Here is a 14,997-nt window from a genome sequence, read left to right as displayed (position 1 = left end):
CACTGTTCTTCCCATGTCTGTGTGGCTTTCTCTGGGGACTCCGGTTTCCTCCCATATCCCAAAGATGTGCATGCTAGGTTCACTAGAGGGTCTAAACAGTCCCCAGCTGAGTGAGTGTGGGTGTGGTTGTGAGTGTGCCCTGCAATGGGATAGCATCCTGGCCAGGGCTGGTTCCCATCTGATGCTCCAAGCTACTGCAAGAGGCTCCCACCATCCACGACTCGCAACAGGAATAAGCAAATAAATAATTATTTTACTTTTTATCAATCTTTCTTAAGTGTATGTATAGCTCACACTTATTTCAATGTTTAATATTAGAAATGTTTTGATCCTTATTTGGAAGTTTGGTGATGTTTTTGTGACCAGAAATATGCTGTATTGATATAAACGTAAATCTTGTTTATATTAATTAGCCGATGGCAAAGTTGGTTTTGTTATAAGTCGTTTTGCTTAAAGTCACAGTTTCCAAGAACCTATCAACAACGTTAAGTGAGGTGAATTCTACACCAGTTTTATTATCTGGATGAGGTGGATGACTGATAACTCCAGCTGACAAAAATCTTCCAGTCCAAGACCCTGTTTTCCATGCTTAAAGGAGAGGACTTCAGGGCTTCCATGGAATTCTGCTCAATCATTTATGCAAATCTAACAAATTTTACAAAGAAAAGCCCAGCCCTGGTGGCAGATACTCCTGCAGGCTGCCTTTGGAAAGCAGAAACAATACTCAGTATTGGCAAAAATATAAATCAGACTCTTTAATTCTGACAATATGTCAACTTCCTCGGTGTCTGAAATGTATGTGCCAATCAACTGCAAGAAAAATCTACATATCAGCTATTCATCAGTAAATTTTAGTGTTGAGTTGTTTGATACGTGACTCCAATCAGAAGCCTGATTGACATCAGGCTGCAACACATTAAGAAGAATGATTCTGACCAGTGTCAGTGAGCACTTAGGGAAACGGGAACTCTAATATACTGCTGGTAGGAGGAATTAGGACACCTTTTCTGAGACTGACATGGGAACATATAACAAAATCTTTTAAAAGTGAATACTCATTGACTCACCAATTCCACTTCTAAGAATTTACACAAAGAAATAATTTGACAACTGCATAAATTATATGTATAAGGATGTTCACTTAGAAACTTGTTTATAATACAAATAGTTGGAAAAAACTGAATGTTCACAGCAGAATGGCCTTACAATGGAATTCTATACAATTATTGAATAGAAAATTTAGACATTGGGATGAAACATTAGGCTGAAAAGATGTCTGTGATGTAAATTTTGAAAACCAGGTGCATAGTGTGATTTCCTTGTGTAGTTTTATATATAATAAATATGAATATATATTATATACAAAGTTATATGTACACATATATAACTTCTGGAAAGCTACACACTGAAAGGTTAACAGTAGTAACTTTTAAGGTTTGGGATTATGAATAATTTTTATTTTCTTATTTGTGGCATTTTGTATTTGATTAAAATTTTTTAGAATATATTGCTTTTTTCAATCAGAAAAAAGTAATGGTTATAAAAAATTTTAAGCCCAGATGATACCACTTTTATTTGAGGACAGTCCAGGATAAGTACTGAGATTCATCCATTCAGTTTCCTACAGAATTGCTAAGCTCTTTCTTTTGTATCTTGTATCAGTATAAGAATAGACAAACTCAAATGCCTTTTGAAGACAGGCAGGCAAAGTAAATAAGTAAAATAGACAGTATGAGGAGCTAGGGAGAGGAGGCCATGATTAACTATAGAGCACATACCCAGTCTAAAGGCATTCAAATTCAAAAACATTTCAAAACACTCAAAATACATCTGCAGGCTGAATTTGAACAGTAAGCCGCCAGTAAGGACCTTTATAGTATAAACCTACTCATACAGAGTACTTGCTGTAATTCTCTCACACAGATACCACTGAACATCACACCTCCAGAATTGGTTTGAGTGTTATCTATAAAAGAGATTTTTTTTTTGTATTTGTAAAATGATCTACCTAGAATTTAATACAAGAAAAAGTTTATCTCTCCTAATAGCCTTGTCTGCTTCCTTCCATAACAGAATGAAAGCAATGCACTTAATTGGCTTTCCCTTTTTGTTATTTGTTATTCTAGAAAGCTCAAAAATTTCCTTAGCCTAGTTTTTCTGTTAAAACTGTCTTTTTCCCTCCATCTCTTAGTTATAGTGTATATATACATATATATATGTATTATTAGTATATTAGAGTATATGTATATATACCACTTGAAATATTTTTGAAATTCATATTGGACAAAGGAAAGTAGAACTGAATTAATATACTGAAACAAATAACATCAGCATATGAAAAATAATTGCAATGAACTGAACAAATACTTTATATACTTTGGTATTATCTCTATTGACCAACTTTTTAACTATAAAATATAGACTGCAAATATAATATGGGGAGATTTGCAGCTGACATGGGAGAGAACCAGGCAAAATGACAAATGAAAAGAGAAGTTGAATGGGATAGAAACTGGAAAGAAAAAAATGTGCCACAATTGCAGGGTAGAATATGTGTGTACGCAACTACTGTACCAAACATAAGATAAAACAAACAGTATCTTAGCAAGCACATACTCCCCACTAAGGACCCAAAGCATACCCAGGTAAGTGCATCAGCAGTCTGTGTTTCATGTACACTCCAGGTCCCGCGCCTGCCTTCCCCTCCTCCCCCAGGCCTCTCTGCCCAGCTCTAGCTCTACTGCCTACCCGCCATTAACCTCCTCAAAAATGGGAAATGAGAATATAAATATTCCTCAAACTTGAAGTTTTGGAACTAAGATGTTTATTAAAAATTAAAAATTGATGGTAGGTAATTATCAAAATGAAATGTGCTAAGATGAGTAATATTAAAATTAATTATTAAATATTTTAAATGGCATTTTATTTTTATATTTATAAGCTGCTCCTTTTTTAGAAATAGAAATCCCAAGGATCGATGAAATGCTGGGAGATTCTTCAAGGAAGGCCTTTGTATAAATCCAAGGTATGTGCTGAGTCAAAAGTGTAACTTCGATGGTAAAAAACTAAGTAATATTTTGCTCCACCAGATATACACACAACAAAGAACATTAACCAGTCTTTTATTATTTAGTGAAATCAACTTAAAGAAGTAAAACCCAAATATATGAGTATGTCCTGGTTATTTATAAGAAATATATCCTGTTTAACTATGTATCTTAAATTCTCATTAAAAAGGAATAAAACATCTTAAAAATTAATTTAATGATAGAAGTCACATAATAAATCTTCTCCACCTTTACTCAAGTTAATTTAAATACTTCAGTAGTGGTTAGTAGACACGAAACCTTAGAAAGTAAAAGTTGGGTGAGAAAGTACTGTTATACCAATGCCTAAATAGCATTTAATACACACTTAGGACTTTCCGCAAATACTGCAGGGTATAAGGTCAAAAAAAAAAAAAAAAAGAAAAATAAATTACTCAGTCAAAAATAATGAGAAAGGAGTTTCATATACTTTTTCTTTTCTTTTTTAAGAGAGTTTGTTGGGCACTTCTGGTAATAATCACAGTTACACGAAGATAAGCTTTTTTTTCTCTTTAAGAGCTGGGCTTTTGCTATGTTGCCCAGGTTGGCTTCGAACTCCTGGGCTCACGCGATCTTCTGCCTCAGCCTGAGTGGCTGGAACCACAGGCATGCACCACTGCACCTGGCCATTCTTTATGTATTTGTAAATATAAGGAAAGTCCAAGAAACAAACAAAATTTATACAATGTACTGTTTTCCCCAAACAAGAAAGGCACAGCTGAGTATGAATGACAATGGACATTTCTGAACTGATAAAAAAAATAAATATGGAAAATGAAGTACTCTGGCGATGTTTGGTACCCACAACATCAGCACCCAATAAATACTGAAAGTCACAATGCACGTATAGACTGACAATTGAAAAATAATTACTCGTTGAGACAGAGAAAAATAGCACTGTCATTATTACCAAAAGATATCAAAATGAGGATAAAACAAAACAATGAGAGTATATTTCACCGTCCTAAGACAAGAAAGTGTGGTAGAATCACTGAATACTGTTAAAACATAGGAAAGTTTCTACAAAAAGCCCACAAAATAGATACATTTACTGTGCTGCCATAAACCTGACCATTAGTAGTGACTTATTAATACCCAGAACTAATACCTAAAAACTCAGATTCAACAAATGAGCAGCAAATTACAGAGAAAACAATCACATCATGTCTGTAGTCCCATTTAAATAAAACTGCACCATGAAGGAAGCCAGCAAAGGAGTTGGCAGTGATTCTGAAGAAGCAGCAGCAATCCATAAAGGCTTCTTAATTTCCTTGTCATTTAAGAATTAAACCACTTCCAATTCACACTGATCCTACCAGGTGCACTAAATTGATGTCATTATGAGCCATCAGGAAATACCCACCGAGACCTATACCAACACTGAGAAGTTTTGTTAAACAGCTGTGTGTTTTAATTGATTTGTATTATTTAAAATAGGAACAGTTAAAAGTCAGTTATCGGATGTTGTGTAAAAGAGATGCCTAAAGACTCCAGGGAGACTGAGTTCAGAAGAAAGCCAATCACTGGAACTTCACTCGAGCACTTAAGATTATTACTAGAGGAAGCACAATTAAATCATCAGTTTATCAGCCATCATTATAAATCACCAGGCAACATATCAAGCTTCATTATTTAAGAATCCTTAACCAGTGACTTCCTGCATCACTGAGAGTCAAAAGCAATCTATCCACCAAAAGGTAACTAAGGAGTTATGTTTTTTGTTGTGTCTTGATTTTTTTTAATCCTGAGAAATTTATCATTGAAAGATACTGAAAGTCACTGAAATTAATTATCATATTTTTGCATGTTTTAGGCATGCAAAAGTCTTTTAAAAATGAAATCAGTGGTATTTGGGATATGCAAAATGTGTATTGCATGGGCTCCCCATTCCACGCCCTACAAATACTTAACCTGATTCTTACACAGTACAAGCATGGTGGGATCAAATGAGGAAAAATAATCAATGAGTTTCTTCCCACTTTTATCCATCCAACCCCATTCATTTACTTGCACTTGCCTTCCCTAGACATATGGGATCAAAAAGTAAAGTCCCACAAGTCTTGGTTTCCAAATTTAAGCACATGGTTCAAGTGTTAGAGAGAACATATTTAAAAGGCGATAAAATGTAGGTTGAGTTTCATACACAACTGTCGCCCTCAGAGCTGGGAAAGAAAGCAGGGGCTTGGAGAGAAGGCAACTTTGGAAAGGCCATTTTCCAAGAGGGGCGTGTGTGTGTGTGTGTGTGTGTGTGTGTGTGTGTGTGCATGTGCTCATGCATGTGCATACATGTGCATAAAACAACACAACACAATAGAATCTCTTACGGTTTGGGAATTTGAGGCTAAAGAGAAAATGGGTCTTGTCCATGGGAAGTCTCATTTTTAAAAGTCCCTTCCATCATTATCATTATGTTTAGGCAGCTATAAAATATAAATGGCAGCAAGACTTGTCTGGGCATAAAAGGACTGGAGACAGCCACCTGAGGTTTTTGCAGCCCTGTTGTGGTAGCAGAAAAGAGTGGGATGTAGCAAGGCCAACTTACTTATTAGACAGAATAGACACAGTGCCTAGCGGCTACATACCTTTAGGAATCCACGAAAATGTTTTAATTGCTTTTAAAAATAAAAGAAAATAACAAACTTTTAGGTTAAAGAAAATATTTTAATATGACTACAGTCATCTTTGTAAAAAGCCAGTTATAAAATATAATTTTTAATGCTTTTTTATGGAGGAAGAAGCCCATGAAGGCAAATATGTCTAAGGCCCACAAAAGTCAGGATGTGGTCCTGGAATGCAAAAGTTTGATATGAGAGAGAGAGAGAGAGAGAGAAGAGAGAGAGAGAGAGAGAGAGAGAGAGAGAGAGAGAGAGAGAGAGAAGGAGTGAAGGGTGAGAGAGACAAGGAGAAAAGGGCAGCACAGGGCTGAAACAGAGACCCTGGGGTAGATGCATATGGCTAAGGTCTAGCAGTTTAGTATCAACTCCAGAGTGAAAAGGGAGGATGGGTTAAATCCTAAATTTGACACAGTTTAATCATCAATGGCTGAGAAAATCACTGAAGTGACTATATTTACATGGAAATAATAATACTGATTATGATTATGATGATTACATAATATATTTACTTACTGCTTATTATATGCTAGGAAATGTTCAAAGTATTTTACACATATTGATTTATTTAGCCTTTTCACTGACTCTGTGTAGATGCTACCATTATCTCTAATGGAAAAACACACTAAGACACGGAGTCACTGTAATTTGACCAAGGGCACACAGCTGGTCGGTCAGTGGTGGCGCACAGAGTCAAGTCCACTCTGTCTGGCTCCAACACCCAGATATGGCCCTAAGGTTTCCCAAAGGAACCAATCCTCCTTGCAAAATGGCTGACTCCGAGTCTGGGCAGGAATTGCACAACACAAATGTGCAATAACTTGTCACACCACAAAACAAGGAAGCCATCAAAGGTATTGTACGTGAGTCGTATCAAAATGACTCAGGAGCCAAACTTAAAGAGACTTTGGCCAAAGATTAGGCAAACTGAACATCAATAAAGATGAGCACTACAATGAATTGAAATGTATAAAACATTTATGCACTCATAAGGATACATTAAAAAAAAAGTTCTTGGTCACCTTTGGAGGATGCTAGAGAATCAACTTATTATTTTGAAAGCGGAGCATAAGGGGAAAAAGGCAAGCATTTATCCTGCCTTTGCTATACAAAGTATATCTCAGGTAACTAAGCTGGTGAGGGAAACTTTGTCATTATAGAAGTCATCCAACTAATAAATAATAAATGATAGATTAGAACATCACCATTCTGCAACCTCTAATGAATTAATGGGCCTGGGCAATAATCATCAATGGCAGCTAAGATGACAAAAAAGAGTGATAACCAGACATCATGTGATTCCTGAACACCTATGAAGTATTCTGGCCACAAAATCAAACTTGGATTTGATCAAGCCTCAACATCTAACTATCGGTTTATAAAAAATACATGGAGGAACACACTAAACATACCACAGACATACAATTAGACACACACACACACAAATCTAGAATGCAAAACACTACTGAATAAACAACCAGTTTCTTCAACAAAAAATTACCAGGAAAAAAGAGAGGGAAGAATGAGAATCTATATAGATTCAAAAAGTATTAAGAGATGTTAACCATGTTAATGTGCAAACCTTATTTAGATTATGATGCAAACAAACTATAAAAAATATAAACTTGGGAAATGTAAACATTAATTGCTTATTTAAAGATATTAGGAAATTATTAACAATTTTATTTGTGATAATAGAATTATGGGTTTTTTTTGACTACTTACTTTTTTAATTAAACTTTGCATTTTGAGATAATTATAGATTCGCATTTAGTTGTAAGAAATGATACAAAGAGATACCTCATATCCTTTACTCAGTTTTCCCAATGGTAACATTTTGCAAAATAGTACAATATTACAACTAAGATATTGATACTGATTCAGTGAAGATACAGAATATTTTCATTGCTACAAGGTTCCCTCATGTTGCCTTTTATAACCATGCCCATTTCCTTCCCACCTCTAGCACTGGGCAACCACAAATCTGTTCTTCATTTCAAAACTGTTTTAGAAATGGAATCATACACTATGACACCTTCTGGAACTGTCTTTTTGCACTCAGCATAATTCTCTGGAGATTCATCCAGGTTGTTAAGTGTATCAATAGCTGGATCCTTTTTATGGCTGAGTACTATTCCATGGTAAGAGTATCACTGTCTGCTTAACCATCCGCCCACTGAAGGACATCTGGGTTGTTTCAATTTGGGGCTATTATTAATAAAACTGCTCTAAAAAATCATACAGAGCCCTTACCTTTTAAAGACATTTATTTAAATATTTATAGATTAGATAAAATGATGTCTAGGATTTATTTCAAAAAGTTCCAGACTGGGTGAGATACCAAAAAAATAAGATTGCCATGAGTTAACAGGTGCACTATACTATTACCTCTACTTCTGTTTGTGTTTAAAATTTTCCACAATACAAAGTTTTAAAAAAGAAGTATGAAAAAATCACTTATCTGACCATGTCACACCCACAAACATGTACATCTTCAAGTAAAATTGAAGGTATGCTTTATCTTTTGACTTTAGGCTATGCTAAGATCATAGGAATTCTTGGCCTAAAAGGGGCCACACCTTCCAGTGATCATTATTCTAACATTCACTATACCCATTTAGGCAGATCCAACCTAGGCATCTGTTAACTTTCTTTCAGAAGTTCTTTATTAGGCTACAGGGTTGAGATAAAAGGTAGTCCATTGGATAAAAGCAGGTAAGTAATCACCATAATCAAATGTATGAGATTCAAGAGTGGCTTGTCTTCAAAAGAGAGGGTTCATGTCTGACATGAACAGGTCCTTATCATCAAGACAAATGCTGAGAGAACAGAAGTGTGATTACTAAATATGAAGAGCAAGAAACTATATGAGCACAATCAGGCCTGAAAATGAAGTGAAATGCATTTTATATTATGCAAAGGCTGCTTTTGTTTTTAAGCCACTCTGGAGGACAGCATATTATTATCATGTTCAGACTGCAAGCTAATGATTCCTTGGTATAATTCTGCACAACAGTGTCTACTATTTGACGCCACCAACATTCCATCAGTTCATTCTTCCCTAGTGCTATATCATATTCTCACCCCTCGATCCCACTGAGGACACACTGTCTTTTCTCTATATGAGGTCTTACAAAAATGAAGACCCACTCTCCCAAAGATCTCAGACAAAGAAGAGGACATAAATACCAACCTATAAAACAATCTGGGATTAAAAGCCAAGACTTCCAAAGGAAATATCCATGATGACTTTCAAATGTCAAGTAGTGCAATGTCTACAAATGAGTTTTCCCTTACTTGGTCTTTAATGCCTAGACGTGCACTGTGATGAGCAATTCTAAATTCTAAAGCTATTAAAAGATTGTTATTAAAAGTGGGATACCTGTCTAAAGATCAAATCCCAATAAGACAAATGCCAAAGGACCATCTAAATATTACAGTTTTACTTCAGTTACATCAAAATCCCTCCTATTAAGTGAGCCCCAGTCTTGATGTTAAAAATTGTAATGCTTATTGTGATAGGATTTGATCTGTACTACCATACTATGATAGGTAGGACAAAGATGGTACTTAATAGGCTGTCTGTGTGACACTCAAATGTCTATAAATTGAAAGACAGTCAGTTCTATTAAAAACAATCAATGTACAGATTGGCTCATTTGGTTGGTTTAACAACTTGGGAGTTCTATCAATGGAAAGAAATCTATTGGCAACATCATATTAGGAAACTAAGAAAATTCGGTTGAATTCAAAATCTTGTTCCTATATCATGAGTCAGAACAGAAACATGTGGAATTAAAATACCAAATGACACAGACCACCAGAAATTGTGCTACATAGGCCTGCATTTAGGAGAATAATGATAGGGCTGGACAGAGAAGGAAAAGGATAAGAATTGGGCTCCAGTGCATAATGGAAAATGCAATTGAGAAGGGGCTGAGAAAAAGGTGTAAAGCTAAATAGACATATATTTTTGGATACTCTCTTCCTCTGTCTTTTGCCATCTTCCTTGACTCTTACAACCAAACCTGGGTCCTGTGGATTTTGCCTCTACAATATAAATTTTTGGACAGCTTGTGGTCATATATAAGATAGTAGAAGTTGAAGCTCTTACCATTTACCTTGACATACTTAAAGGTTAATCTAAAATAGATTGCATAAAATAAAATGTTCTTGCCAAAAATCTTCAGGGCTGATTTGCTTATGTATCACATTACCCTTCTTCATAGCAACCACCTATGCCTGGTCTACAGAACGTGAATTTCACATGGGGCCATTTTTGTGAGCTGAGATGATTTCAGAGAAAGGAGCACGTAAGAGAACAGCTAGGAAATATGCAGACAGAACAAAGAGGGAAGGCATTAAATCTGAAAAAATTCCAAGAACAAACTGCACAGGATGGGTACAGGGAAGTGAATAGCCATGTTTGGCAAGAGCTGTGTAGAGTGGAGGGGTAGAAGATAAAAGGAAAGTTGGAGCCAGGAAGTGGCAGCCACTGGTGCCCAGGCAAGGCATTCAGACCACATCCCCTGGGCCCTTGGAGAGTTATCACAGGTCTGAGCATGGGTCAGTACTTACAGCGGTGGTTAAGGTGTGACAAGGAGCGGGGAGGAACGGGACAGAAGATTGGCAATAAGAGGCTTTACTAATTGCTGCAGGTGAGGACACAGCATTTGATCTAGGAGGGTAATAGTGGCAAGAGAAAGGAAAAGACTAATTTGAAGGGCAGTGTGCAAGATACACATACTCAAAGCTAGTTTTGTCCTCAATTAAAATCTAGAAATGGTCACTTGCAGTCATTGTCAGAGAACTGCTTATGAGATGCTAAGGACTCTTATGTTGATTGGGAGATAAACTGTCATTATGATCAGACACATGAGAGTGCATAGAAATTCTAATGGCTGATAAAGTCATTTTTAAAGGAAGTTTTCATTAAGCTTATTTGGAAAAAATAAGATTTTTAATATAAGTAAAAATTATTTTTAAGGAGATCATGATTGGTTGCAAGGTGATGAGTATTTTTAAATTTCTAAAATAATTAACTGCTGATTTTAGCAAGGCAGTAATGATGACTTATATGATTGACAGATCTATTTTCTCTATTTTTGCAAATCTACTTTTTCTATCTACTTTTGCAGATCTATTTTCTCCACTTTTGCAAATCACTAGTGCAAACCTCGTATTAATCAAAAGTTCATTTTTTTGCAAATGCACCTATGAGTAAAACTGGGAAACATTATAGATGACATAAGCTAAATCATCTATTTCTTAGTGTATCTGCCAACTTAGTCTCTATTTTCCTTTACTTAATACGTTTTTATTGAGCACCTACTATAAGTACTATGCTGGTGTGAGATATATAATGAAGCGTGAAACAGACACAGTTTTCCCACATGGGGTAAACAGTAGAGATGGTCCCAGATGTAGGATGGTTCAACTGACAAATTTTCAACTTTATAATGGTGCAAAAATGATACACCTGCTTCAGTGGAAACCATACTTCAAGTGTCCATGCAACCATTCTGTTTTTCACTTTTAGTAGAGTATTCAATAAATTACATGAGCTATTCAATACTTTATTATAAAATAGTGTTAGATGGCTTTGCCTAACTGTAGGCTACTGTAAGCATTCTAAGCATGTTTCAGGTAGACTAGGCTAAGCTATGATATTTGGTAGGTTAGGTATATTAAATACATTTTCAACTTAACAATATTTCTAACTTATGGGATGTAACCCCATTGTAAGTCAAGAAGCATCTATATAGTGGAAAAGACCGACATTAATTTTTAAAAATTATCCAAATATGTAATTGTAAGTTATGGTAAGCACTATCAAGGAAAATTACAGGGTATTATGAGAGCTTATAACAGGGAGGCTAAACCAAGACTGAGATTGGGAAGGTGTTTTTAAGGAAACCGTCTTGAGCTGAAATCTGTAACGATGTAGCGGAGTGAAATAGGAAAAAGAGTGAGGGAGAGGGAACTAGATGACAACATAAGCAGCGAGAAAGAACTGCATATAATAAAATGACAATACACTCTAACCTGCTGGGTGATAGTGTCCCATGGTCCCTGTAGCAGCCGCGTCTTATAGCACTCATGGACTCCTTCCCATATGTCCTTCAGAGCTAAAGGTCTCCCATCTGTGAAAGTGCATGGTAAAGACTGAGTTAGTAATCCATATGACACATGGGGCTTGGTGTCAATCTAAAACTACTGGAAGAATATTATGACTTTTTAAAAAATCTTTACTAGTGCACATGCTATTTATACATCTAGGGAGTGCAATGTGAATTACTATTTTCTTCCTGAAGAAAATTTAAATATTCAAGCTTCTCTCCTTTGTATCCATCTAGCATTTAAACTATCTGCTCATTCATTCATTGCTTCTAGGAATTTTACAAAATAAATAAAATCCAAATGTGTTTTAGAGAGAACTGATAGATACAAGCATAGGCAAAGGACCAGGCAAATAGACTCCCACATTCACAAGGGTGCGGTATGGATACCTCTGAAGTCTTAATACTTCCTCGAGTCCTTAAAACAAAGAGACCATACTCATGCTTCTTTCCCTCTCTCGTTGATTACCTGTAACATCCAAATCATTCTGCTGGGTACCGTGGAAAATAGAAGGAAAACACACAATTTCTCCTGGTAAGGAGCCTATCATCCACTGGGGAAACTATGACAAGTATATCAATAACTAAAATACTAACTAGGTAGAGAGTGGTCTCTACTCAAAGAAAACTGCAGTTTGCTGACAGTCCAGAGGACATATTAGCACCCAGTGTTAATGGGGCTGTTGGGGGTAAAGGGACTTGAGAAGGCATTGGTACGAAGAGATTAGTAAGTTTTGGTGAACAACAGTTCTTCTTTTATTTGTTTAAGTGGTTTTGATTATCCATCTCTATTCTGTAACCATCCAAATAATGTATTTTATGAAGACCACTATGGCACTTACAGTACACACAAGATAAGTGCAAAAACAGGTATCTAAGTTCTGAAAAGAAAGTAGAAAGAGAGTGCACTACCTAAAGATTTCAAACCACACACTGCCGGAAAGAAAGTGTCTTAATGCTAGAATGTAGCACTACTTGGCCCACTCAAGAGCTATCAAGTCCTCAAGACTTAAGGGTGTTCTCTTTTCCTTAGGCAAATGGATGGTATCACTCAAAGAAAACACATCATGTACTAAATCGTTAGATCCAAAGAAGTATTTGGTCATCAAGTGCAACAAAATAATCTACTCAAGAACTCCAAAAAACCAAAAAGCATTTTATTCAGATATACAGAGTATAAGCAGAAACACAGGGTGTTGGGGAAAGAGCACTAGATTATCATTATTCAGTAAGTATTTAAAAAGGCATTTGCAAGGCCTCTGTCCAGGCTAAGTTTAAATCCTGGTGTTGGTACTTACTCTTTGTGTGACTGCAACTTATTTTAAATAACTTAACCTGAAAAATGAGGACAATAATCCTTTTCAAATTTTGTTCTTGTGAAGCTCACATTAGTGAACACATCCATGACTGTGTTAGACATACAGTAAGAGCACAATGATTATTAGGTATCTTCTCCTAGCCCCCACTTCACTATTTCAATAGTTCTCAAAGCTAAAAGATTCGTTTCTAGGCTGTTATTTCTTAGAATTTTTCCATGTTTCTATACCATGCACATTGTCTTTGATATAGTAATATACAAACACCATACGTAGGGCATTTCTCATGTTTGACCTGAAAAGTTGAACTTTTCCTCAACCTTTATTTTCAATAAATAGCAATAGAATATTTTGATACATTTTCAATAAGTATCTTCATCTTGGCATTTATCTGGTGGCAGGAGACCATTATCTTGTGATAAATAGTTTTATTCCATTGACATTTCGATGTCTGTAAAATGAACAAGATTTATTCATCCAATTAACATTTGAATGTCATGTTTAGCTACAAGTTAAAAACAAGCTGCCTTCAGTATGTGTGTTATATTGTTTTCTGAACACATTTACAGACTAGGGCCAAACTCTGTTCTTAAGAGAAGCACTACACACCCTCAAAATATGCATGTGGATGTGTCTCAGTGCGTGTGTATATACTGATGCTGGAAGAGGCAAATAAGACTCTACATACTTCAGTGTCAAACAGTAAACTAAATAATCAAATTATGAAAAGATGACATGCTTTTAAAATAATTTTTACATGTCAAAGTTAGAAGAAATCAAATGCCTGTGTTAGGACAACAAAATGTTAGAGCTGGTGTAACTACTAATTTTATAAATAAGGCAAAGAAGGTCTTGGGAAATATGTATCTGCGCAAATTTTGTAGCCAGTTCACCTCTGAACTGAAGTCAGAATCCAGATCTCAGGACTCGGCAGTGCTCTTCCTGCTATTCCATGCTGCCTCTGAGGGCAGAGGCATTGCAGATGCATTATAAATATTTACTGAATAATGATAAATGAAAGAATGCTTTCCTAAACTTTATTTCCTCTAAGACAGAGAAAGCTTTGCAGACCTAGAAAAGAATGCTGGGTTTAATATCTGGTAATCAGTAATGATTTTAATTTTATTCCTTAAGATATTTCAGTCAACAATCTAAATATGGAGTAAATGGTTTGGATATTACCACTGTCAAAAAACTGCATACTCTGCTGGAAACATTCATACAAAATGCAGTAATAAGCAGCCTAGCAACAATGTGGAGAGACTCAGAACAAATGTTATAGAATTTTCATCAGATTTGATACTAAAATTGAGAGTATGTGCAGTAAGTTTTCAGACACCACCAAATCTAGTGAAAAAACTGAACACCTTAGAATACAGGAATTAAAAAATGATCTGGTTAACCTAAAATAACAGACAATCAGGAGTTAAATATAAGTTCTAAACATAAAATCAACTGTACTTCTACTTATATCATGAAAATACATATTTTTTAAATGATGAAGAATTCCTATGGTGTTCCCTTTTCTAGGTTTTGTAAAAGACAGTACCACATTAGCAATATTTAGGCTCTTTATATGTCATTTAATAAAAACAGAGCAGTTAGTAGAAATGCATTTCTATGTGTCCCAACTTGATTCTAAACATTATAGTAATAAAAATATTTTTAATAATAAAAAATACACAACAAACTCACCATATTGAAACCTACCAAGCTTTTTCTCTATTCCCCACACATGCTGCAAAACCAGAAACCCAGGAGTCATTCTAGATCCCTCTCTCTCTCAGCCTAGCTCATAATGAAAAATACGGCCTGTTATTATATTCTAAATCTCTCTGGAAGCTGTGCTCGACACTCCATTCCC

General features: G+C 35.6%; 1 protein-coding gene across 5 annotated transcripts in view; it reads right to left on the bottom strand.

Annotated features, from left to right (window-relative positions):
• The window catches only part of ATG10 (autophagy related 10), a 241,068-nt gene that overhangs the window by 60,121 nt on the left and 165,950 nt on the right, over positions 1 to 14,997 (bottom strand). For all 5 annotated transcript variants that reach the window (XM_045566129.1, XM_045566127.1, XM_045566130.1 and 2 more), the window contains one exon: positions 11,744 to 11,841. In XM_045566129.1, coding sequence (XP_045422085.1) covers positions 11,744 to 11,841 — 98 coding nt within the window. The remainder of the gene's footprint in view (positions 1 to 11,743; positions 11,842 to 14,997) is intronic.

This window comes from Lemur catta, chromosome 12 (assembly GCF_020740605.2).
Source record: "Lemur catta isolate mLemCat1 chromosome 12, mLemCat1.pri, whole genome shotgun sequence".
Classification (NCBI taxonomy): Eukaryota; Metazoa; Chordata; class Mammalia; order Primates; family Lemuridae; genus Lemur; species Lemur catta.
Note: the sequence above shows the minus strand (reverse complement) of the source record. Positions and strands in the feature narration are given on the sequence as shown.